Source organism: Aquila chrysaetos, chromosome 21, assembly GCF_900496995.4.
Source record: "Aquila chrysaetos chrysaetos chromosome 21, bAquChr1.4, whole genome shotgun sequence".
NCBI classification, from domain to species: Eukaryota; Metazoa; Chordata; class Aves; order Accipitriformes; family Accipitridae; genus Aquila; species Aquila chrysaetos.
Window position 1 is genome coordinate 8,709,823 of NC_044024.1, and position 24,232 is coordinate 8,734,054.

At 40.9% G+C, this 24,232-nt stretch overlaps 2 protein-coding genes across 4 annotated transcripts in view; both read right to left on the reverse strand.

Moving 5' to 3' along the window:
- Positions 1 to 3,193: 3,193 nt before the first annotated feature.
- Positions 3,194 to 11,377, reverse strand: BRS3 (bombesin receptor subtype 3). The gene is given in 4 exon segments (XM_029997297.2): positions 3,194 to 6,779; positions 6,781 to 6,849; positions 7,429 to 7,780; positions 10,516 to 11,377. Coding segments are annotated over 4 exon segments (1,191 nt in total). The 5' UTR covers positions 10,947 to 11,377; the 3' UTR covers positions 3,194 to 6,440.
- Positions 11,378 to 18,489: 7,112 nt separating this feature from the next.
- Positions 18,490 to 24,232, reverse strand: part of ADGRG4 (adhesion G protein-coupled receptor G4) — a 34,419-nt gene continuing 28,676 nt past the window's right edge. For all 3 annotated transcript variants that reach the window (XM_029997466.1, XM_029997468.1, XM_029997467.1), the window contains 3 exons: positions 23,616 to 23,717; positions 22,022 to 22,183; positions 18,490 to 21,361 (listed from right to left, as the gene is read on the reverse strand). In XM_029997466.1, the coding sequence (XP_029853326.1) occupies positions 21,237 to 21,361; positions 22,022 to 22,183; positions 23,616 to 23,717 (389 nt within the window). In that variant the 3' untranslated portion in view covers positions 18,490 to 21,236. The remainder of the gene's footprint in view (positions 21,362 to 22,021; positions 22,184 to 23,615; positions 23,718 to 24,232) is intronic.

A 24,232-nucleotide genomic window follows, 5' to 3' on the forward strand; every position in this document is an offset into this window, starting at 1 on the left:
CGGACCCTCACCGCCTCACGCGGCCGGTGACCGACCCAGAGCCCCGCAGCGCGCAGGAGCGGAAGTGACCCCTCGGTCGCGTACGGGTTGTTTTTCCCCGCCTCCCGGCCCTATCCACGCCGCAGCCACTGAGCCGCCGGCTGGCTGATCACGTGGAGAGCGGCGAAGCCAATGGGAAGGAGGGAGGCCTCTTCCTGGAGAGGGCTGGGCGCTTGGGGCCGCGGGGCAGGGGGCGGGGCCTGTTTTCCCGCCTCTGGGCGGGCCGAGGCCTGCAGTGATGGCGCAGCTTGAGGCCGCCGGGGGTCGGGCGGGCCTGGGACAAAGGCAGTCGCTCTCCTCGCTGCTCCAGACCGACCTTGCCCGTTTCCCTTAGGCTGCAGCTCTGTTTCAACGCCGGCAGGGCCTTGGGATGAGGCCGGCTGGCCCTGAGGCCCTAGGCTTGAAGACCCTTCTGGGCCTGCTGTGGGCCGGGAGCTGTGCCTAGATGGGCCTTGCATGGAGACTGTTGCAGTTATATGATAAAATAAAAGCCTGCTAAGGGGCATGAAGCACTGGAAGTACTTCCTGCTGCAGTACTTTACCCTATTGTGCCTTGGACAGCACTGAACTGTCAAGTTGCTGCTGTCAGTTGCGGTGCGGTGCCACTAGGTAGCCATCATCTGTCACTGACACTGAAAGTCTGTTTTCATATCCTACTAGAGGCAAAGACAAAACCAAAAAAGAGGTAGGTGAGACGAAAATGGCTTACTAAATGTCAAAAAAACACATGGGTTCTTGCTCCTCCTTTGGCACAGGTTTCTGGTGCAAATGGTTTGAACGATTGAGCCTCCTGGGAACAAGGAGCTGCTGTTTAGGTCTACCCGGGCAGCACAAGTATCTGCTTTCCACAGGACAGGGGTGTGACAGGCTGAGGGTGTCCAGCTACAGCTGTTGCGCACCCTTCAGAAAGGGTTGATATGTTGGTACAATGCAAGCTATGAGGCTTGTCTTCAGATTTTTGAACTGGTTTGCATTAATGAAGTCTGCAATTAGTTATTAATCAGTATAGTACTCTATCGGTGGGTACTTAAATATTTTAAATACATTTTTTTTTATTCGAGTCAGTTCTTTTAAAAGACCTTCATTCAGTGCCATCTAGTGGTTTTCACAGTGTAATCCAGATAGCATTACATCAAAACCAGATCTGATTGTTCAAGTATGTATTTAGAAGTATTTTTATTTAGAGGATGAAGAAGAACACTGTTTAGGTTTTGCAAAATTTAACCTAGAGCTATAAACCCCAGGTATTAAAACAGTGCACATGTTTTAAATAAAATTTAGCTGAACAGCCCCATCGAAGCTGGCAGTGGCTGGTTGCCAGTGGCAAAGCAATCTTTCCACTCAGAAATGAAAATGATACTCAGTACAGAAGTTTTCTGGAAATGAGTATTCCAGGAACAAATATATCTCTACTGTCATACAGACTGGAATGATATTAAAATCAAAGACACAATCCTGAGCTTGTGAAGCTCTGTAGGGAGAAGCCAACATCAGCTAACTGGCTGACCAGCCAGTCAGATGAAATTGCTGAGGATATAAATATAGACTTCTAGCAACCTTTGGCTGTTACACAAAGAACATCCAGCCTAGTTAATGACATCTTTCATGCTTCAAGAATTTTCTCTTGGCAGTGCTATTACAATAGTTGTCCAAAGATTGTTTTGTGATCACTTATGAACTGGTGGCTTAGGAGACATTTGTATTAGCTCTCAAATAGGTTGGGTTGTGGTGAGGAGCATGAGAGGCTTAACATAAACTGCGCTTACTTATAAAAATTGGAATTGGAATATGTTTGGAAGTAAGATAATCATAGCCTTAAACATTGTAAGAACGATACAATTTAAGTCTTAAAGTGCTTATTTGATTTTGGCAGAGTTTTTTACATTCATAACCTGAGTAAATGTAGTGAAGTCTGAGCATACACAGTACAGATTTCCCTAGTGTGCAGATCTGCCTACAGCAAGTAATTGGGGCACTGTCCTGGGGAGTAGGAGATCCAAATTTAATCTCAATCTGATGGAAGTGAGAGCATGCTTGTGTGCAGCAGGGTTACTGCATGGTAAATCTGGTCTGCACACTTTAATGTAATGTGCTAAGAGGACAGACTACCTCAAATTCCCTCACACATTCAGCAGATAACAGCATGCGTGATGGCAGCTACTGCAGCACTGCTTCTTACCATGTCGCCACCATCTGTTCTCTTCCACTACAGTAAAGACAGCCCAGTGAGCCAGCTCAGGGAGCTGATTCAGCTGGAAACTCATCATTTTGGGGGTCAAGACAGCTTTCCTCTAAATCACATCCTTGAAACGATGTAACTCATGGCTGTACAAGCTCTGCTGCTGCAAGCTGCATGTTTGGGGGATGGTGCAAAGAGCTTGAGTGTTACACAGCTCATGTTAGTCTACGCTGTCAAGAAATGGTGTTTTAAATCCTGACAAAATGTCTCAAAGTAAATATCAAAAGGAGGCATTAGCATGATGGTTTTGTATCTGTGTCTGACTCTTCTGTGTGATAAAAGGCAATCTTGGTTCATCAGAGCTGATTGTTGGTCTAGAGATACCACCTCCTAAAAGTACCGAAATCTTGGTTTTTGTAAAGTGGTGTTTTGCTGTCTGTTAGAGGGGAACCAGCAATTAACTAACTAATACTTAATTAGGTAAAGAGTTAACACTCTTTTCTTAAGACGCTTTGTTATTTTAAATCAAGGAGGCAGTAACTAGTGATTAAGCACAGTGATTAGTCCTCTTTGGGCTTTCCATGGTGCTGGAGCCTGTAGCTGTTACACAGACTAGTGAGAGTGAAGAGGAGTCTTCACAGTGCAAAAAATGACAAGACCAGATCCAGATGTGCTAAAATTTCAATATCCTTTCCTACGCTGACAAAGGAAATTCCACAAAACAGTTCACCTTGCACTGAGGGGACCATCTGTGGCAGAGCCCATAACTAAACACTGATTAGAGCCTGTATTTTTTTTTTTTTAAGTACCACTGATTGAGATGTGTAAGTGCTGTAGCTGTCTGTAACTTTAGCTTATTCTTTAATTGTAATATTCTTAGCAGAAACACATGAGTGTCAGTGGGCAGCCCATATTTAACTATGTAAAATAAAATGATACTTTCTATGAAAACAGGACAGTGAGCTTTAAAATGGCTATAATTTCATAACTGACTTTAATATTCTGTGCCATTTGCTGGAGACGCAGTCTGTTACACTATATCCATGCTTTGACATGGTTTTGTTCATTTTTGTGGAATTTTTTTTTTTAAACTAAACCAGCATCTCATAGTGACAGCACAAATTAGAGTGCCAATACTAAACCTGTTGCTAACGCAAACATTGTTACATTTATATGTATTAAAGCTGTTAATGTGTACATCTTGTTCACAAAACAAACTATTAAAAAAGTACATCCTAGAAATCGTATTTACTTACTCAATAAGATTCCACATGAATAAGACCGTTGATGCAGTCTTGCCTTTCAGTATTTTGTGCCTTGTTTCTACCTATTCTTTCATTGTGGATATAAATAGTAAACCCCTAATTATTTATGCCAGCTCTTTGCTAAATAACATTCAATATTTCTATAAATAGACATTATTCTTATAGAATTACACTTGTATGACCTAGGGGTGAAAGAACTGGTTTTTGGAACACAGAAAAGATTGCAAAGGAAACAACCCTTTTCCCCTAAATCCAGTTATGGTAATGTGGAGACATTTTATGGATAATTATATTGGGGGAATAGATGGAATGAATAATACCAGATTGTTTAGATAAAAATAAATGTTGACCAATATATCACTCCAATACAACATGTCATGAAGATTTGAAAGTACAGAACTATAAAACCATAAAGTACACAGAATATTTAAATTATGGCTTGAAATATTACCAGTCTTTAACAAAAACATATGCAGCATATAGTAAAAACATCAATTTTGTAACAGGATATATTAGCAATAGATAGACCATCCAGTGAGAGGAGTAGTTACACAAGCAAAAAGTAGCTGCATGCAAAGCAAGGAAAATGGTGAATTAGGAAACTGGTTTTTAAGGGCTACTCTGAGGTGTAGCCAAGGATTTTGCAGTGGGAAATATGGTCTCCAACAGAGACAAATTGTGAAGTCCAGGAACATGTGGCAGATATGTTTTCCAAAGGCTTTAATAAGCTACAATAAAGAATGATGTAAGAAGCTGCAATGTTAGTTGATTTTTCTTTTGTTAGAATTCCCTATAGTAAGATCCAGGAAGATAAAAGTAGACTCATAAGTGTGTAGGCTTAGTAATTTATTTCAGTCTCACCCTGCAGATCCATTAAGAAAAAAGAGAAGGGGAAAACATCAGTGCAATATGTTTGTTATATTTGTACATAGCTCACTACCAGGGAATGTGTTATATTAAGACAAAGAGAGTAAAATAAGGTCTCTGGAGTCTGCTTTGCCATAAATTGTATTTCTGTGCTGTTATATTTCCATTTATTTCAATGGTTCTATCCTGGTGTACAATTGGTACAACAAAAGGGAGAATCCATTTGAAAATTAGTGCTTATAGCCTTGCAGCATGTAACATGAAGAGTGCAGTAAAATAAGGCCAGGCCTGATGGGATTAAAATGACCTATCATTAAACTGGTTTAAGATGACGACAGAGGTTGTATTCCAATGCCCTTGGGATTTATAGTTTGGTTTTATTATTCTGATTAGGGCAGATTAGAGAGCAACTACAAATAGATTTTCTGCGTCTTTTAATGAACTCAAATAATGGTGCATGGATGGATGGGTTTCCATCCATGTGTTGTTATGGGCTCTGTGTAGCTGGAGGGGTGTTGTATCTTCAAGGGTTAGTTAAAATTCAAACTTCTGTGACTGACAGCACTATTTTGTTTTATTTATATAGTTGCAGCCTCTCTTCTGTACTTTTAATGCACAAATTCTTTTTTGAGATAGAAGTCCCTTGGTTTAAGCAATGGAAAATCTATTATGTTTTTTATCACCAATTCCCACAGAATAAAATTTTGGTTCAGGGTGCACAAAATTCGTAAAAATAAGTGTCATTCAACATTTTTGTAATGTGGGGTAGGAAGACTTGCCTCCTGTATTTCTTTATGGGAAGACAGTCTCTGCCAGCAGTGCTGCTGAGCTTTTTAGGGATGCACAGGCTGCCCATGATAGGCTGTCACTGACTTGCCTCTGCATGCAAAGTTATAAAATCAGTGCATTTGAGATTAGAAGGCCTATCTCATAAAGACAGTCTATCCTAATATTGGAAAGGGACACTACTTGAATAACATCAAGAATAGAAAATGAGTACAGTAGAAAAATCCAGCTCTCCCAGCATGCTTGAAATGTGCAGACCACTGAGATATGACCACGTACACTACAGCAGGAGTAGATCTGTGGAGGTAAATGGTTAGTCTGACCCCCCCCACTGTACACCTTTGGGGGCTTTACTTCAGATTTGCTCTAGTCTGGTTCCATGGACTGGACTCACAGTTTCATCTGAGAGAAATCCAGGTTGTGCACTGAAGACCACTCTGGGCGACAGAGTGCAGGAGCAGTGTAAGGCAAGAGTGGGCATTTGAGCAGTTTGCTTCAAAAGTGCCCTGTAAATCCAAACCAGAACTCTAATATAGATCCACCCCAATTTCTTGATGTTAAATCACTATAATAAAGACCTCTGCACTGTTGATAGATCGCAAAAACTTTTACAAGTGTGTTTCAAGATGATTATAGCTTTTTAAGAGAGATGATCACCTGTTGGTTCCCTTGACTTCCTTAGGAACTGAGAGGAGCATCTCTTTACACAGCAGTCAGCTCTTACCCAGAGTTTCAAAGTAAGTCACTGACAGAGCAAAGGCTAGTGTGGATCTGGCCCATAATGCTTTTTTTTTCCTACACTGTACTACAAACCTTAGCTTTCTTTCATTGTAGCATGCTTTCTGATGTGTTTACCAATTTTTAACATTCGGGACAAATAAAGAAATAAATCAAAAATCGGCCTGGTTGATCACGTTATGAAGATATGTGGTTTTGCTTGGTTGCTGTGGATGCAAGTCCTTGACAGACGGAGCTCTCAGTCACAAGTCAAAGAAAAGTCACCAAGAACAAAACCATCCTCACAGCCAATTCTCGCACCAACTCTGCTAACTCCTGTCCTGTCTGGTTCAGGAATTCCAGCTAGGGATCTCTGTTCATGCTTGGGAACATGAACAATGGAAAGTTCAGCTGTTGCAGCCCCTTCTCCCACACAGTTTGATTTCTTTATTGTATATTTAAAAAAATGAGGAACTTCTGATGAAAACTCTTTCACAGACAGGGCAAGGCATGGCACCTCTTTCCAGGATCCCAGTAGTAGTGACTTGATTGCAAAGGCTCAGTTTCTGTCCTTCATCCCAGATGGACTAAACGCTTTCCTCTTCTTTTGTGATACTATAATCTGTTAGCAGTGTAACACTGATTTCTGAGCCATGTGTGCTGCCCGTGACTGACAAGGCTCTGGTAGGTGTATTACTGTGGGTAGCACTGGGAGGCTTTGTACGAAATTTTGCCTTGCAGCACGAGACTTGCTTTTTAAAATGTTGTCGGAAACTTTTACTCAGCCAATAAAGAGCAAAAGGATTGATGCAGGAATTGCTGAAGGCCAAGGCACGGGAAAAAATAGTAGCTATCAGATGAAAGGTGGAAGCATCTACAGAAGCATGGTATGTAAAAGAGCGGTATAGGTAGAGGATGTGGTTAGGGCAACCAGCAAAAGGCAAACAAAGCAACAAGCACCAGCACTGTTTTTGCAACTCTCTTGCGGGATTCAATCTATGAGAAAATAATGCATATCTGGTATTAATAGCAATTAGTAACACATGTTTATGTAGTTGGTGCTGATTTTCAAAGGGGTCTAAAAGTCTAAATGCATTAGTAACCAAAAAAGCAAAATGGAAAAAAAAAAAAACAAGAAACCAACAGAAAAATAAATCTATTTCTTAATTTTTCTAACAAAGTATTTCCAGTGCAGAGCACATTCCCTTTCCATTATAAATCATGGGGCAATCTCATCTAGACTAGGATTTAAAAGTATAATAGTTAATGTGTCAGCTCATATGGATGAGGTCTCAGTTTTTACAATTCAGTGTTTTAACTCCTGAGTTTAATAGGGTCATAATAAAGCAAAACAAACCCCATCCCTCTTTCGGAAAGCATGCACACTCACAATTAAGTTAATGAGTCAAGAGCATGTGCTTAAGTGCATAGCTGAATTTGGATTGCCAAGATGGGCTGAATCTATGGAGCTTTTTACTCTATTATCAGGTAAAGGCTTTGCACTCAAGAATGCAGACTTAATCAGCATGATAGATTTTGGAAAATTGGGACACTTAGTGCTCGATCATAGCTTACCTGCTTACGGGCATGACCATGTTCTTCTGCTGGCATGTTGGATGTACTTTTATATAAAGTTCTGGCGATAAGGAAATAGTAGACAGAGATGACAGCTAAGGGTACAATATAGAACACTAAGAAGCAAACCAGGGAGTGAGCTTCCTGCAGGATCTTCTCAGATACAGGATAGGGGGCACATGCCTCAAAAGTTACATTTTTCTCAGGATTGCTGAAAGAATACAAATCTGAAAAAACAGCCTCTGGGATAGCAAATATCATGGAGATGATCCAAACACAGCCAGCTTTACAGCAGGTCTTCAGGAGCGCATCTGAAGTCTGCAGTTCCAAGGGCTTAACGATGGCTCTGTACCTAAAACCAACCAACATCATTGTCAGAATAAATACAGAAATATTGTAAGCACTGACAATGCAAACTTCTTGAGGATAAAGCCATCTCTGTTCTCGCTAAACTAAGGGTGGTAGAATCATCTTGGAAATGAACAGATACTAGCTCTTTGTAATTAAGATAGAAATGTAAAAGTTAATTTGAAGCATGTATTTTAATGAATTGGCTGGCAGAACTTGTCATTAAAGCCTTCCTAAGTAAAGATGACTTCTACTGTTTGGATTAGGATCAGTAAGGGCAATCATCTCTCCTTTTTTTTATGGCACTGCCTAGAAGGGTAAATGAGGGAATTAATAGGCAAAACTGGTAAAGGTATAAAACAGGTTAACTATTTTATAAATACGTGAAACCAAGCATGTACACCCCTCCTTTCTTCCATGTTCTTAAGATCCCAGATGAGTGCAGTGATTTGACTCAAAATAATGCTCCAGTATTCATTCATATTTATAAAACAGGAGCTAACACTGTTGTTGATTCATGGCTGTGATTCTGCAGCATGTGGACTGAGTCAGACATATGAGAAAAATCTGGGTAAATCTATAGTTGTGTGAAAATCTGTGTGGAAATGGGACATGGAAAAAGGACAAACTGCCACAAAGGTGGATGAAGCAAAGGAAACAATATACCCTGCTCCTGAAGTATCAGGGACTCTGGATGATGCAGAAAGAAAAGACCCCTTCCAGGGGGGCACAAGACTGGCATGAAAGGAAAGGAGGTGAAAAAGGATCTGGAGGATAAGAGAGCTTAGTTGTACCATTTTGCACAACCTAAGGATCTGGTCTTTTTGTCTTCTAGGCAAATTTAAATAGAAAACTGCAAGCTGGACTGCTATTTATCAAGTAAATACCATTTTTATTGACTTCAAGCTCTTTTAGCATACTGGAACATGATAGTCTGGCATTGCTCACATGACTGATGTTCTGAGCTTTCTCTGTAAGTTTACCATGTAGTTACGCTGTGAAAATGCAGCATGGAGTATTTACATAACAGCTACCGTGAAGAATTAAATACAGAAGCAAGTGTCTAAAGCATAGAATCATAGAATAGCTGGGTTTGGAAGGGACTTTTAAAGGTCATCTAGTCCATGATGGATTCTGAATTGATGTCATACAGGACCAAGACCTTGGAGCTATGACAGACAGTTCAGTGAAAACATCAGCTTAATATTCAGCAGTAGTAAAAAACCCACACCAAACTATTAAAAAAAAAAAAAAAAGGCAAAATGTTAGGAATTATTAGGGATACAATGGAGAGCAAAAGAGACTGTTGTGCAGTTATCTGTATCTCTGGTTCATGCAACTCTCGAACACCATGTGCTGCTCTGCACACCTTAACTCAAAAAAACCACTATACTACGGATGGAATATAACCTGAATAGCCTGGAGAGATGGATAGGGATCACTGTCTCTTCTGGCACAAGAGCCAGGGCCATCAAATGAAGCCACGTGCAAAGCAAAGAAGTGAGTTGCTTATGCAACAGGCAGTGAAAGTCATTGCTAAACAAGTTCAAGAAGAGGCTGAACAAGGATCTAGAAGAGAAATCCATTGAGGTTATTAAATACACAAAAACCACACCTGCTCAAGAGGTCGTCTGAAGGCTTAGGGTATAAGTGTAGTGTTGTATAGTGGTTTTTATTCTTCCTATGTGTCTTTTCTTGTCCTTATACTAGCACTGCTGGAGGCTGGTATTGGCCTACATAGACCCTTGATCTGACCCAGTGTGGCCATTCCTGTGTTGGCTGATTTTTTTTGGAGTACAGTAACAGTAGCATTGCTTAAATTGTGGATACATGAACTACTTGCTGTTACATACAATCCACAATTGCTGGCATACAAGATGAAAATCTTTTTCTCTCTTAATACTAAAATTCATTTTGGGTTTTTCTGCTCCTTGACATGCTTATGAACTGAAATCACATCTTAGTTTTGTTAATTCAGAAAAGTGGTGCATGGAAAACTGATTGTTCAGCAACTCCTAACAGCAGTCAGATGGAAGCACTGATCCTTACTAACAGTGCTGTCATTGTAACCCGAGTTTACTTTCAGGACCTCTGGGCTAAAATATCTCTGGAAAAGATCTAAGAACTGTAAGAGAAAGTACTATAATTGTGTCATGTCACACTAAGCACTTATCAAGCTGAAAATTACTATAGTATTACAATAACCATCAAATCATGAGAGTCACTAACAGACTATTAACAGTCTGTTCTGTGTTTTCTTTCAGCTGTTTACCCCACATGTCAATCTTTTATGTTCTAGGATTTTAGAGCCTCACTGAGTGCATAGGACAAAGGATTTCCACTCAGTCATTTTCACAGTTTTATTTTTCACAGTTTTATTTTTCGTCTTCCCTAACTACTTTAGTGCACCACTAGATAGCACCAATATACTGTCTTTTCCCTTAATTGCCTTAAGCAGTTTCCCTTTTCTGTGCAACTGAGAAAAAAAAACTGTACTGTACTTCAAGCTAATAAAAGGTGAAAAGACTTCAAAAGTCTTTCTCATTTCACACCATTATAAAGAACTGCTGCAATTTTTCTAACAGACATTTTAAAATTAAATGGGAGAGTTGCTGATTTTTTTTTTGTTAATTACAATGTGCCATTTAATATTGTGCAAAATTATAATTTCTGCTCTTTTATTAATTTCTAACTTCACACCTGCAGTCTCTCCTGCCAAATCAGTCACATCAGACCCACCTGTCAGCACTGAGAACAGTCAGGGTAAACACTGACACTCCAACTGAGGTTAACTGGATAAAAGACAGGAGCTTGCACCCAATTCTTCCGAAGAGCCAGGTATCCACAATATAACGTGTTGCATCTACAGGCACACAAGTTAATAAAAGCAGTAGGTCTCCAAATGCCAGGCTGGTGATGAAGATGTTTGGAACCGTCTGCATTGATTTAATCTTGAAAAAGACTTTGATGAGTATAGCATTTCCAAGGAGACCCACTGAAATGATCACAGCATATGTAACATAAATTGTGCACAGTATTTCTAATCCTGGGAAGGAGTCTTCGGTCCATTTTTCATTTGTGGTTTCATTATCAATGATTGATTTCAGTTCTGTACCATTTGTAGATGCACACAAAGTCTGATTAGCTGAATGCAAGTATACTTGAGACATTTCTTTAACTGTTTCTTCTCCCCAGGCTGGACTTAAATTGATCAAAAAATTGTTTAATATTTAGCTTGCAGCATATCAGCAAGGTCAATAAAAAGGTAGAGATTTGTGCCTGAAATTAAGATTCCCGTTGCGCATTAACTACTTTCATCCCCTTCTGGGTCTCAAAACATGCCTAGGAGAAATGCACACAGATCCTGTTCTGAACTGTGTAGGAGGTGGAGAATTTTTTTATTGGCTTTGCAGCTAGTGGAGCCGAGAGGGAGGAGGAAAAAAGAGAAAAGGAGTTTCTTTAAAGATATTTGCTGAAATGATGTTTTTTTCTTGGAGGTATCTGACAAGTAAATATTGTGTTGTAATTACTGTAGCATTAGAGTTTGCATATTACCTAGCAAATGTTAATATTTTTCAAAATATTCTGAATAGGGAATAAAATGAAAATCTGAAATAGTTGTCTCAATAGTACAGGTAAGGATAGAATATAACAATTTAACACAAAACTCTACAGTATACCTTAATGGCAGATAAAGTATTTCAGAGTATAGATAGTATTTGCCGAAAAAGCCATAGAGAGCGCCTGTGCTTGTCTATGCTCTGATGAGTCTTTCTATCACAGAAATGCAGTGACCTTCCAAAAGACAATATAAAATCAAAATTTATGGCCATAATCCTGCTAACACTTATATTAAAGCTTAGGTTTGTCCCTTGAAACAGTCTCATTGCTATCAAAACCACAACTTACGCTGAAGTTTGAACAGGTTTATAGATGGTTGCTGTACGGAAACCTGTTAACCTTGCAATAATCCATGTATTTATTGGCTTTGGATGGTACAGCTGATGATTCAAATCTTCTGGGAGAAAAATAACTCTTCATGATGCTATCTCAATCAAACATGTTAGTACTATGGGTTTTCTTATCTTTAGATTAGTCAACAGTCAAATCTTAAACTCTGCTCTGTGATGAACTCCTGATTAACTTTAACATAAAATAAGGTACAAGGAATGTGACCTATTGAGTTAAATCTCCTGAAATTAAGGAAGCCAAGTTCTAATTTCTAAATAGTGGAAGTGGAAAAGATATCAAAGGACTGAGCTTTATGCCTTGAAAATGAAGATGAGTAGCTGGAGTATTTTTTCCTCCAGATTGTTCTTTAGCTGTGACGTTGGAGTAGAGAAGGTAACCTGCTTAAATCACAAAAGCAATCTTATAGCCAAGTCCCTTTACCTTTAGCTGCACACATACAGACACAGAAAATCAAGTTTGTTTCATATACTCAAAAAATCTCCTCTAAGTACTATGCATGAAAATTCTAATTTTCCCTCTCCCAATCCCAATCCTTGCAAACACAACTATGCCATAGATATCAGGTGGTGATAGACCACATGGTAGATGGTAGATCAGATGGAAGTCCAATGCTGTGGCCAGGTGGAAGAAGGAGTCACTAATACAAAAAGGATGCATGGGTTAAAAATTCCAATTATGTTTTTTGAAAGTGCTTTTAGAAGAGAAGTTCTTGTCACGATTAACCATAATATATCCTTTTATGCAGGCACAGTATGTAGGTTGCTCACAGATTTAGGTGCCTTTGAGGATGCCCGATTATGTTGTCCACCCACACTGGTGTAGTACTGTGCATTATATTTAATGTAGAGTTCAGCAACTGTAGCAGATTGTGACAGCTTAATGTCAGATAGTTACATAAAATGTTTAGATTTCCTGTATAGAAGTAGGGTATCGCCAAACATTGGGAACTAATTGCTCTCCACCAAGTGTTGAATACTCAAGGGTGGCATCTGAATGAAACGTCAGGTGTTTAGCTGAAACTGGAATTTAGCTGAAAGAAACTTGTTACTTGCCTTGAATTGCACTAGAGGTTGGTTGATGCATCAAAGTTCAGCTAGCAGCCTAGATCCCAACCTCTTACAGTCCCAGAGCTTTCAGAGCCATCTGAGAGATCAGGGCTGACAACGTGAAATCTGAGGATTGGTTTATTCTGTCACTTGATCATTTTGTATGGCAGAACAGAGGACCTGAACTTATACCAGTCTGTGTAAGAGATAATCCAGAGGACTGAAGACTCTTGAGCTATGAGATGCTCCCAACAGTTGGTTTGGGGGATGATTCAGGTGTGAAGGGAAAGGTGACAGACCTCCCAACCCATATTTAAACCTCTTGAGGACACCAACATGTGCCACAGGTGAAAGCAACCCCAGAAAGCGGCAAGGGCTTAAAATTCTGTTTACTTCTGGTACTTCATGTGCTGTTTATTCCAAACTGGACCTGAATTCATATATCTGAACCTGAGTGCTCAGTCTGATGCTTCACACTTTGGAAGCCCGCATTACGTGGAAACACAGACACATTTTCCCTGCTCTCTCTCTAATAGGGCACGGTACATATGTCTAACCCAGCTCACAGCAGCATATAATTCTACTTGGTTTTCTCTTTCTACTGAGAGATTGTATTTTTCCCAGCTTTCTGCCTCCTTGGGGGAATGTGGCAGAAGGAAGCTCCTTCATTTCTCATAATTCTCCTTACGGCCCTTGTATTACTGCAGGTTTTAGCTAGTCGGCCAGGTTCTCTTTTGTGGAGTGTAAGATATTAGTTGAACTTTAGGAGGTGAAAAATACTATTTTGAAAAAGCACACAAAATAACATTCTCTAGACCCAACAAAAGCCTGAAGGACAGATAGTAAACATCAAATATGCAATTTGTTTATGATGGTAGAATTTCAGTGTTTCTGTTCATTAATTTTGTGTGCTCTTCATTAGTGTCATGGGTAGAAACCAGGCAGGAGATAACACACTGTGTTTTTAACACAGATTCTGGTAGCTTTCAGTTGTGCAAATCCAGCTGAAAAGGAAGAGAATGGCGTCATTATTCCAAACAATAAACAACTCTAAGGCGTTATTTTAGAGCTCTGTCTTCTGGTGCAAAGAGAAAAGCAATTTGGGTAATTCTGGCTATTGTTTCAAGTACCAGGCTTCACAGAAAATGAATGTTCCTTTTGAACTCCATGCTGAAAAAAAGCCCCAAAACTAGTAAAATACCCAAGAGTATATCATTTAGCTGTATTTTTAATGCAAATTTTCTGTTTTAATGCAGTGTGACTGCTGACTTAAGTCATTTCCATGTGCTGCATAGTGTCACCCACTCAGAAAAATCTCTTTCGGAACCATTTGCTCTGCACCAAACTAAAATATGGAGAAAACAGCAAAAATCTTAACTGCCATTAAAGGAATTGATTTTCCAAAATTGTAATTATTTTCTGTAGCATATTTTTGTTATTTCAGTATACATTGGTCATGCTGCATTGATCATTATTTGTACAAATATGTCAAAATGCTTTGTAGGTAGAGTGCTGGGAACACAAAACTGATAACACACTGAACTACAGCTATATTAGCCAGCCTAGGTTTTTTAGGATTATTTTAACTCACTTTCTTAGGTCATTGTTTGTATCATTTCTGCACAAAACTATTTAGTTGTCTTAATTCTTCTTTTATGTCTCAAACTCATTTTCAACCCTTGCTTTGATTGTCTCTCCTAGCAATTTTGCCATCTGTTTATTGCTGGCTGATGTATCTTTCTGTCTCTCCACTGAGCGAACTGACGTTTATGTTCTTCGGGTGTTAACGGCAGAGAGATACCGAACAGCTTGTCTATCCCAGTCCTGAATTTTGGTAGACTCTGTTGTGGCATTCTCTCTTGTAAAAGGCTTTTCTCAGATTAAGATCTCTTCTACAGATGAGCCTGATTGCTATCCACGTGCCCAGACTGTTCAGCATAGAGCAGGACTCTGCCATTGGGTCACCACAGGCACATTCCTCTTACTCCTCCCTGGAGGTATAAAACTGATTTGAAGTCTAGTATTCTGCCCAGATCAATGTCAATCTTTCCCTTCCCGCAAATCTCAGTAGCCTTCCTTTTAGGTCATCTTCTTTTGACATAAAGATGAAGGAAGGCTTTTTGCTCCTCCATCAAGAAGTCCTAACCTGGAGTCCTTTAACAACTCTAGCTTATAAGTTAGACTCTGCAGTTATAACTAGAATGATATTATCTGAAATATCTTTTTCTTCCTAGTGTTTTCTGAACTGGCTTTGCCACCTTTGTGTTGGGAAAAGGAGTCCCTGCTCTACAGACAACATCCTCGGGGATGGATACACGTAATTGCCTTGGTTCTGACTTGCATCTATGTTGCAGCTTTAGTGTCTTCTCTTTAAACTGAAATTGCCAATAGCATGACAAATAATGGCAAGACGAGGGCACAAAGAGTATCATGACTCACGTTGATGGTAAGAATGAAGCTTTTATCTGACAGCCATTTCATGGGCTGTATGACTTGTGTAACTGTTCCCGATCCATTTTCTAGTGTTCAGGCAGGCAAATATTAAATGGGAAGGCCTGAATGCACACCTGGAGCGAGCGTCGATGTCAGAGACAGCAGTCCATGTTTAGAGCAAATTACTAACACATCCAGGGCTGTTTCCAGTTCCTACTGCGAGAACGGGAATGAGTCATTTCCGTGCACTACATCTGAGTCCCTTCCGAAACAGAGAGAACATCAACTCCCCATCTCACCAGGCATCCATTTCGGAGCTACGAGTGTCAGGCAGTGGGAAGAGAGGTTGCATAAGGCTCTGCCCGCACTGGATTTCTTCACTTGAGAGCACAAGAGCTTGGTTTCAGTGTCTGTCAATCTGATGTTTTTCACCACTAAGTAGGAACATCTTCTCTACCCTGTATTTTGATTTTTTACCATTGCCCAGTGTCCTCAGCAGTTGGAGACAAAACGACTACTGAGCTATTAAAAGGGAAAATATCTTTTTAGGATACTTTAATGACAATTTCCTTGGCTGTGTCACATTCATAGCAGAGTGTAACCATTCATTGTCAATGACTACCCATTTAGGAGAAAAATGCATTAGTTTATCACTGGTTTTATCTCCCTGTCACCTGTATGGAGTTGTTTCTACACCAAGGGCAGAGGGAGCTGTGCAGGCACTGAGACTTAGGGCATCAAATCCTGCAATAATGTTTGATTGGAACTGCATCCCTGTTTTCTGGAACTGAAGATGAGCTATCGAGTTACACTTTCAAATACCACAAGACTTACCAGCATGTCTAGGAGCAAAAATAACACAATCCCAGCCCTCAGTGTTACGACGGTGAGACGGAAGGTCAGTTCAGATGAGCTGTCAGGAGCAGCATTCAGTGATACAGCAACAAGAGGGATATCTAAATCCAGACTAGCCTCCTTTTCCAAGAGTTTCCTCAGCCGGTTTCAGTATGGGAATGGCCAGTGAAATACTGGTGTCATTTCTCAGAAAAGAGAGAAAAATAAACACTGGAATGTATCCTTGAATTTCTTCTGTTACAGGAACAATCAGGAAATGAAGTAATATAGCAAGCATAATTCTTTTGGGCATCCTTGAAACTCTCAATGATACATTTAATTTAGAACCATTAGAGTGCCATTACATGCTAAATACTTTCTGACACCTAAAAGCACAGAGTATTGTGCATTAAGCCTTAACAATCATCTTGCGCAATAGGTAATTATCTTCCCAGTATTTTGATTTTTAATCTCAAGTCATTTCCCATAATGACATTTCTTTCGTTGTCCCAATAATAACTGCCTGCTAAATTTAGAAAGAATTATACATCTTGGGCATAAGTATTGCTAACCTGTATTGCTAACCACTATTGTAGATTCATAAACTGTCAGAAGAAAACTTAAACAAGCTGTACTGACCTTTAACTGTCATTCTCCGTAATATTGTATTGGCTTTGTGTGGCAAGGTTTTGTGGGGGGCGGGTTACAGGGGTGGCTTCTGTGAGAAGCTGCTGGAAGCTTCCCCTGTGTCCGACAGAGCCAATACCAGCCGGCTCTAAGACGGAGCCGCCGCCGGCCAAGGCCGAGCCCATCAGCGATAGTGGTAGCCTCTGGGAGAACATATTTAAGAAGGAAAAAAAGTTGGGGGGCACACAGAAAAAATGGCAGCCGGAGAGATGAGTGAGAACATGTAAGAGAAACAGCCCTGCAGACCCCAAGGTCAGTGAAGAAGGAGGGGGAGGAGATGCTCCAGGCACCGGAGCAGAGATTCCCCTGCAGCCCGTGGGGAAGACCACGGTGAGGCAGGCTGTCCCCCTGCAGCCCAGGGAGGTCCACGGTGGAGCAGATCTCCACCTGCAGCCCGGGGAGGACCCCACGCCGGAGCAGGTGGGTGCCCGAAGGAGGCTGTGACCCCGTGGGAAGCCCGCGCTGGAGCAGGCTCCTGGCAGGACCTGTGGCCCCATGGAGAGAGCAGCCCACGCTGGAGCAGGTTTTCTGGCAGGACTTGTGACCCCGCGGGGGGACCCACGCTGGAGCAGTCTGTGCCTGAAGGACTGCAGCCCGTGGAAGGGACCCACGCTGGAGCAGTTCGTGAAGAACTGCAGCCCGTGGGAAGGACCCACGTTGGAGAAGTTCGTGGAGGACTGTCTCCTGTGGGAGGGACCCTACGCTGGAGCAGGGGAAGAGTGGGATGAGTCCTGCCCCTGAGGATGATGAAGCGGCAGAAATAACGTGTGATGAACTGACCGTAAACCCCATTCCCCGTCCCCCTGCACCGCTGGGGGGGTACGTAAAGAATCCAGGAGTGAAGTTGTGCCCGGGAAGAAGGGAGGGGTGGAGGGAAGGTGTTCTGAGGTTTGGTTTTATTTCTCATTACCCTACTCTGGTTGATTTGTAATAAATTGAGTTAATTTTCCCCGAGCTGAGTCTGTTTTGCCTGTGATGGTAATTGGTGAGTGATCTCTCCTGTCCTTATCTTGACCCACAAGCCCTTTGTTATATTTTTCTCTCCCCTGTCCAGCTGAGGAGGGGGAAGTGATAGACCGGCTTTGGTGGGCACCTGGCATTCAGCCAGGGTCAACCCGCCACAAATATTTATCTATCACATGGTTTCAAAGCGCTATACATACACTGAGCTAGAAGGCAGCTTTAGCCACTTGTCCATGTGGAGACATAAAAAATCTCCAGGGACCCTTGAGTGAGCTGTCTAGACCTTGGATCTGCATCCACTGACTTAGCTGGTACAAAGGGTGGTGAAGTTTTGTGCCAGTCTAAATAGCAAGGTGGGAGTGGGGAGGGTTTTGCCTGAGTCACCAGAGCTGCTGCATTGATTTTACTATCATTTTTTATTTCTTTTGCATCATCTAACCGATTGTTAACACCCCACTGAGATCTGACATCAAATAATTGTCTTCATAGATAAATATACTTTCAGAAATCCTTCTGTCATTGTTTTAAAACAGAGCACGCATTTCCTGGTGTATGTATCACTAAAAATAAGCAACCTAGGAGTAAATGAGAATGACTTAGAAATCAAAGGAGCTTTTAGATTGCTGCTTTCTCAGAGAGCGAGCAGACTCAACTGATACAATCAAAACCGTGGGGAGGAGGATGCATTTGTATCGGTAATGCACCGCTGCCCATCAGGTCACATTCAAGCCAGAGCTGTGGAAGCTGTTCCCATCACTTAAAATTATTAGGATGTGAATCAGAAGCGCAAAGCAATTTTTTATTAGATTTTACTTTGTGCATGTCCTCTCCCTGTGAAAACCATCAGTGCACAATTCTGTGACAGAATGTCAGCGTAGATATGTTGGAGAAGAGCAAATGTAGTGGTGCCGACACAGAAGATATTATTTCAGCCCAAAGAAAATTATACATCTTCATTCCGCCTGACAACCTAAACAATGCCATGCTTGAAACATAAATGATACACTGTTTAGCTGGAAAAGCCATTAGGCATATGATGGAGAGTGGAAGTGAGCTAACCACCTTTGCAGAACAAATAGCACTTTGCATTTTACATAAGCAAGTTGACAGGTTTTTAAAAATTTACTTCCAAATTTTGCTTTTTGAATAGAAAAAAAATCAATAGCAAGAATGGAGACCTGACATCACTCCATGCCATGCAGCTTGCTCTTCTTCCCACTGTTATACCTCTGAAGCAGGAAACATGCTGACGGATCTGCCCAAAAAATGGCATTTCCAGCCATTTCTCGGCAGCCTGAGAAGTCTTAAGATTTCCAGCACTATTCTTACTGCTTGTCCAGCTTTTATCCAAATCTTTACTGCTCCTAATCATTTAATAATGTTATAAGGGCATTTAGGAAAAACTTCAGAAAATCAAGGTACATTTTGTCTTTTATCAGGTATGTAATAAAACAATTACAGTATGCAGGAGACAAGGCCAGTCTCGTGTTGCTCTCATATTGATCCTCTTTTGCTGCCTTTTTATTTTAAATTAGAGTAATAGAAAACAGAGTTGGGAGGACTTTCAACAGTTCTTCCAGTCCATCCTTTTTGCCCTAAGGCAAAATCAACTTTACTTATACCAATTCTGGCAGGTATGTCGTACCACTATGAGTATTTTTAAGTCCTGCAATGATGGCAATTCCATGTGCACTCTAGACCACTTATTCCTTAAAATTAGAAACTGTTACCTAATGCCTAGTCTAAATTTAAGCCTATTACCTTCTGTCCCGTAAAGTGTATGCAGAAAGAATTACTGCACGAAGGAGGACAGTGGGGGTCGAAGCAGGGTGGTAGAGAAGGAAACAGTGTCAGACTGTCCATCCACCTAGGCGTACAGATATCATAGAGACAAACTGGTATAAAAGGGACTCAGGAGGACTAAAGCTCTGGTTCCTCCGAAGACCTCCGCAGCCTCCTTCCTGGCCCTCACAGGACCCCCCTGGGGTGTGCAGCAGCCGGGTTGGGATGCAAGCGGAGTCAGGCACAGCTTTAGCACGCAGCACCATGGCACATCATGTCCTGCTTCTCATTGCAAAGCAGGGAAAAGCTGTATTCAGCAGCAGATTGTGGAACAAAGAGTTTACTAATGAAAATAAAGAATACAAGCAGAGGATGATAGTTCAAGTGTCTGACATACTTAACTGTATTTTATATTAAATTTCTTTGTCATTGAAAGCAATTTCAAGTTAGAAACAAGTGGGTATGAGGTGGAACTCGTTTGCATGTTTTTAACGCTAACGTTTCTCCCAGAAAGCCAAGGAAGTGAAGGTGATCTGTCTAATTTCAAGTAGGCTGGCTGTAGCTACTGTATATTGAAATACTCATCTTTTTCCACTAATTGCTGTGTGGGAGTTATTCACAGAATGAAAGAACCTTTTGTATTTGCTATCATACATACCAGCTCTAAGACATTGCTCCTTTGTATTTTCTTACTTCTCTGTCATCGGTACAGGTTAGTATTTTATAATATTAGCAATCATTAAAAAATCTTCACTTGAATGATACAGAGAACGGCATTCAAAACTGAAACTAGGATTTGGTTGAGCAGGCAAGTTACCAATTCAAACACATTTGCTGAAGGAAAGCCCCTCTTTAGTAGGAGAGGAAGGTTAAGTCTCTCTTGTGATGTTATGAAATGGAGTTTACCTCCTGCTGTATTCACACCAAAGTATTACTAAAGGACAAACTTCTTAATCACTACCTCCAAAGATGGTAGGATTTTATCTGCTATTGTTCTGGGGTTGGTTGTTTTGGTTTTTTTTTTTTTTGCAGGAGAGGTAATCTGAAACCTGTATCGTACACATGGATACTCATTAGAGGCAGGAATTTCAGTTTTTCTTGTTTCCACATTCCATTTGAAGGTACTGGGCAACATTTTCAAACAATTAAACAACATGTGTATCTCTTTAGAGATCTAAATCCAAGTCAACAGTGCCAGCACGTCTGAAAATAAAAACATACAACTGAAAGGAACATCTTGGAAAGCTGAGTCCAATTTCTTAATTTGTAAGTTGATCAAAGTCCATCTCAGAAAAAGTAATGAAAGATACTTATTGAGGAGCCTAGACATCCATGCCCGAGACAGCCAACAGGCTCAAAAATATGACTTGAAACTCAATATTATGCATATTAGGTTCTGAGGATAAGTATTAGATGAAGAAGGGAGCAGAGGTATGGCAGGAGGGTGTAAAGAGAAAAAAAAGAGGACAAACTATGAGAAGGGCTAATGATGAGGAAGAGAATGTTTCCAGTCTCTGTTTAACATGAGGTCTAATCCTGGAAACACAGGGAGACCACATCCTTATGTGGTCAGTACTGCCACTCCACTGAAGCCTAGTGAGTTGAATCATGGGATGTTTTAGCTCCATAATTGTGTTCAGAGTGATAATTGTACATTAGAAGTAATTATTTAGATGAATGTTTATTTCTACATGCCACAAAAGAGAACCATCATTAGATAATCAGAAGAAAACAAGTTCAGTATCAATGAAAAAATCTTGCTTTCAGTGGATAGTGCCCTGTATCCATGGGTAGTATTCTTCGTGAACAAGGATGTTTGGTCTCAGCATCTTCTGGAGGTACAGCACTGGGGTTGTAATGAACTTCAGCTATGGAAAAGAATTAGGGAAAATTTTCTATTATAATAATTTGGGTTAATATATTTAGAAAGAAACCTGTCTATGCAGAACTCACTGATTTAAGGTCTTTGGGGAGATAACAGAAATCAGCACGTTTCCAAAAACAACCAGGAATGTTTGGTGCTTATGTCACAATTCCTCTAAAGGCATGCCTTTTTCAGAATAGGGGTCTGCAACAATTTCTCCATCTTGGAAGGCAAAACCTCCTCCTGGGATTCTTCTGGATTAAACAGGCTCACAGCAGGTCCCGTTCGGCTTTCTGTAACCCTCAAGATCTTTGCTCTTTTGGGAATGTATGCAATAGACTGTAGTGCTCCCTGACTGGAAGTAGGTCCCATGAGAATGAGAGCCAGCTGGCCCAGGCTAGAATATCTCTTAAGTGCCTAAGGTGGAAGCTGAGCAGGGAGTTCCCTTCCTTTTGGAGAAGAGCCATACCAGGATCTTAAGGGCTTTCTTACTTTCTTTAGTACAGCAAAAGCCATCTGTAAGGTAGCCATTTACCCCAAACTGAAGTCTGACACAGACAAAGCAGTAAAAGGTTTCCTATTTAATTCCGTTGCTTGGGTTTTGACAGTCACCATATGGAACCTACTGCATTCTAGTCTATGCGGTGCATACTGTTTTTCTTACCGATCCTAAAATTTATATCCGGAGAAGTCCTGGGAAGGAAATCCGAACCATTGAAAGTTGAACTTGTTCCATTAGAATTTAGGCTCCACAAAGCCTGGGACGGTGATTTGTGGTTTAAGCGCCTTGGTGTAGATCCAGCAGTTGCACCTGACCCACTCCACTCTGAAATCAGAGTGGAAGGCACAGGAATAAAAATCAGTACAGGTGTCACATTCCAAACTACTAGAGACCAGGGAGGAGAAACGTCTGTGCTTGCTTCTTGTGCCTGCCTTGTACCTGCCCTGAAGCTGTGGGTTTCCATGAAGCACAATGCACAATTCCTGCTGTTAATTTTTACACTAGCTCTGTCACACTTGTGCAGGTGGGGCTGGATACCAGCAATTCAGTCCTCTATTTCCCCTTTAGGGACCCAATCTGGTAATACTAATTTGGATAAGGTCATATCGAAGAAGACGGGTGGTACACAAAGGAGAGGAATGGCAGCCTTACCCTTATTGTATCATACAGCATCGAGCTGGCTCATGCTCAAGGGAAAATACTCTGTGCTACTTAGAGTGTTCTTGCTGAATCCCCCCTCTGCAAATGGAAAGCTACATATTCCTCAGCAGCACACAATGCACAAGACCGCTGTGTACAGGACATATGTGTTAATACAGGATTTTTAGTCTGGTTTCCTGAAAAGGCTAAACCAACTGATTTAGCTTCTCCTTTGTTATACCCATTCATAATGTCAACTAATTTTGATAGACACACAGAGGTACTGAAGTTATTAAATTCTTCCACATTTCTGTGAAAAATCAACATTACCAGAGTAACCCAGAATAAGCCACAGCCCGTGTTATTTCGTGCTGAGCTGGTAGATGGCGGATTCTTAGAATAATTTAGGTTGGAAGGGACCCTTGCAGGTCTTCACTCCAACCTCCTGCCAGAGTTGGATCAGGTTGGTCAGACACCTGTCCAGCTGAATTTTGACTCTCCAAGGAGAGAGACTCTTTCCACTGCCTTCCTGGGACACTGTCACCTATTTAACTACCCTCATTGTGAAAAAACATGTTTCCTTATAAATAATGGGAATCTCCATAGCTGCGACTTGTGTTCATTGCCTCTTCTCTTCTTGCTGTGGACGTCTGAGAAGTCTGTCTCTTCTCTATAACCACCCCTCAGACAGCCAAAGACAGTAATTACATCTCCCTTCTCCTTCCCAGGCTGAGCAAACCCAGGTCCTGCACATAAAAAATAGCTACTAGTATGTCCAATATCCTGCATAAATTTCTGAACCTTGGCTGTATGAAGACTGGAAGGCCACCAAAAACATAGCTCACGTAAGGGAACACTGAATGGCATGTGAGAAGAGAATCAGAGACCAAGCTGAAATCTTTTTTGGAAATCTACATTTTTTACTGCATGCTGTCACCCCTTCATCATATCATATAAACAGTTAATGGAAGAAGATAAAGACCTATTAAAGAACAATCATCCAATGCAACACAGAAAGGCTATTGAGGCAGCCTTATTTCTTAATGTGGAGCAAACGTGACACCAGTAGCAGGCGAAGACTTATGAGTCAAGCTAAACAAAACCCCTCAACGCTTACCAGAATAATTACTCAGACGAAATCTTCCCCAGCAAAAGTGTAGTCGGCACTGCTTCACTACTTCTTCCTTCATTAGGCAGTGAAACACAAAGATAAAGAACCCTGAAGAAGTAAGAAGAGAATTTCACAGGTTTTCAGGTGGATTCTCCAACCTGCTGTCCCTTTTCTAAACTTTTTGTATGGCACTCAGTTACCAGTATGTTATATATGGGCAGAGAGGTGGTCCCTGGGCCAGCATCAGGTTGGCCCGGAATTGCACTGAGTCCTTTGTGCATATGAAAGGGTAATGGGAAGAGCTTTCTGCAGATTTGGTATAAGAATAATCTGCAAGTCACTGTAGAGTCTATCAACCATTTTTATGCCCAGATGAAAAGGATTGTGCCAGGTCCTGAAAAGATACAGTTATTGGGACCCATGTTTCAAAGGCACAAATTCGTGTCTTTAATAGTATATCTATCACAGCAATGCTATCTAAACAACACTCTCATCCCACTGCAATGGAGCTTTCCTATTAAAATAGCTAAACACTGTACTGTAACACAAAAGCTATATGAGCACTTCTCTTCCCCCATGCCTGAATTACATGATGTTAGAAATTTATTTCTATTCCATGGCCC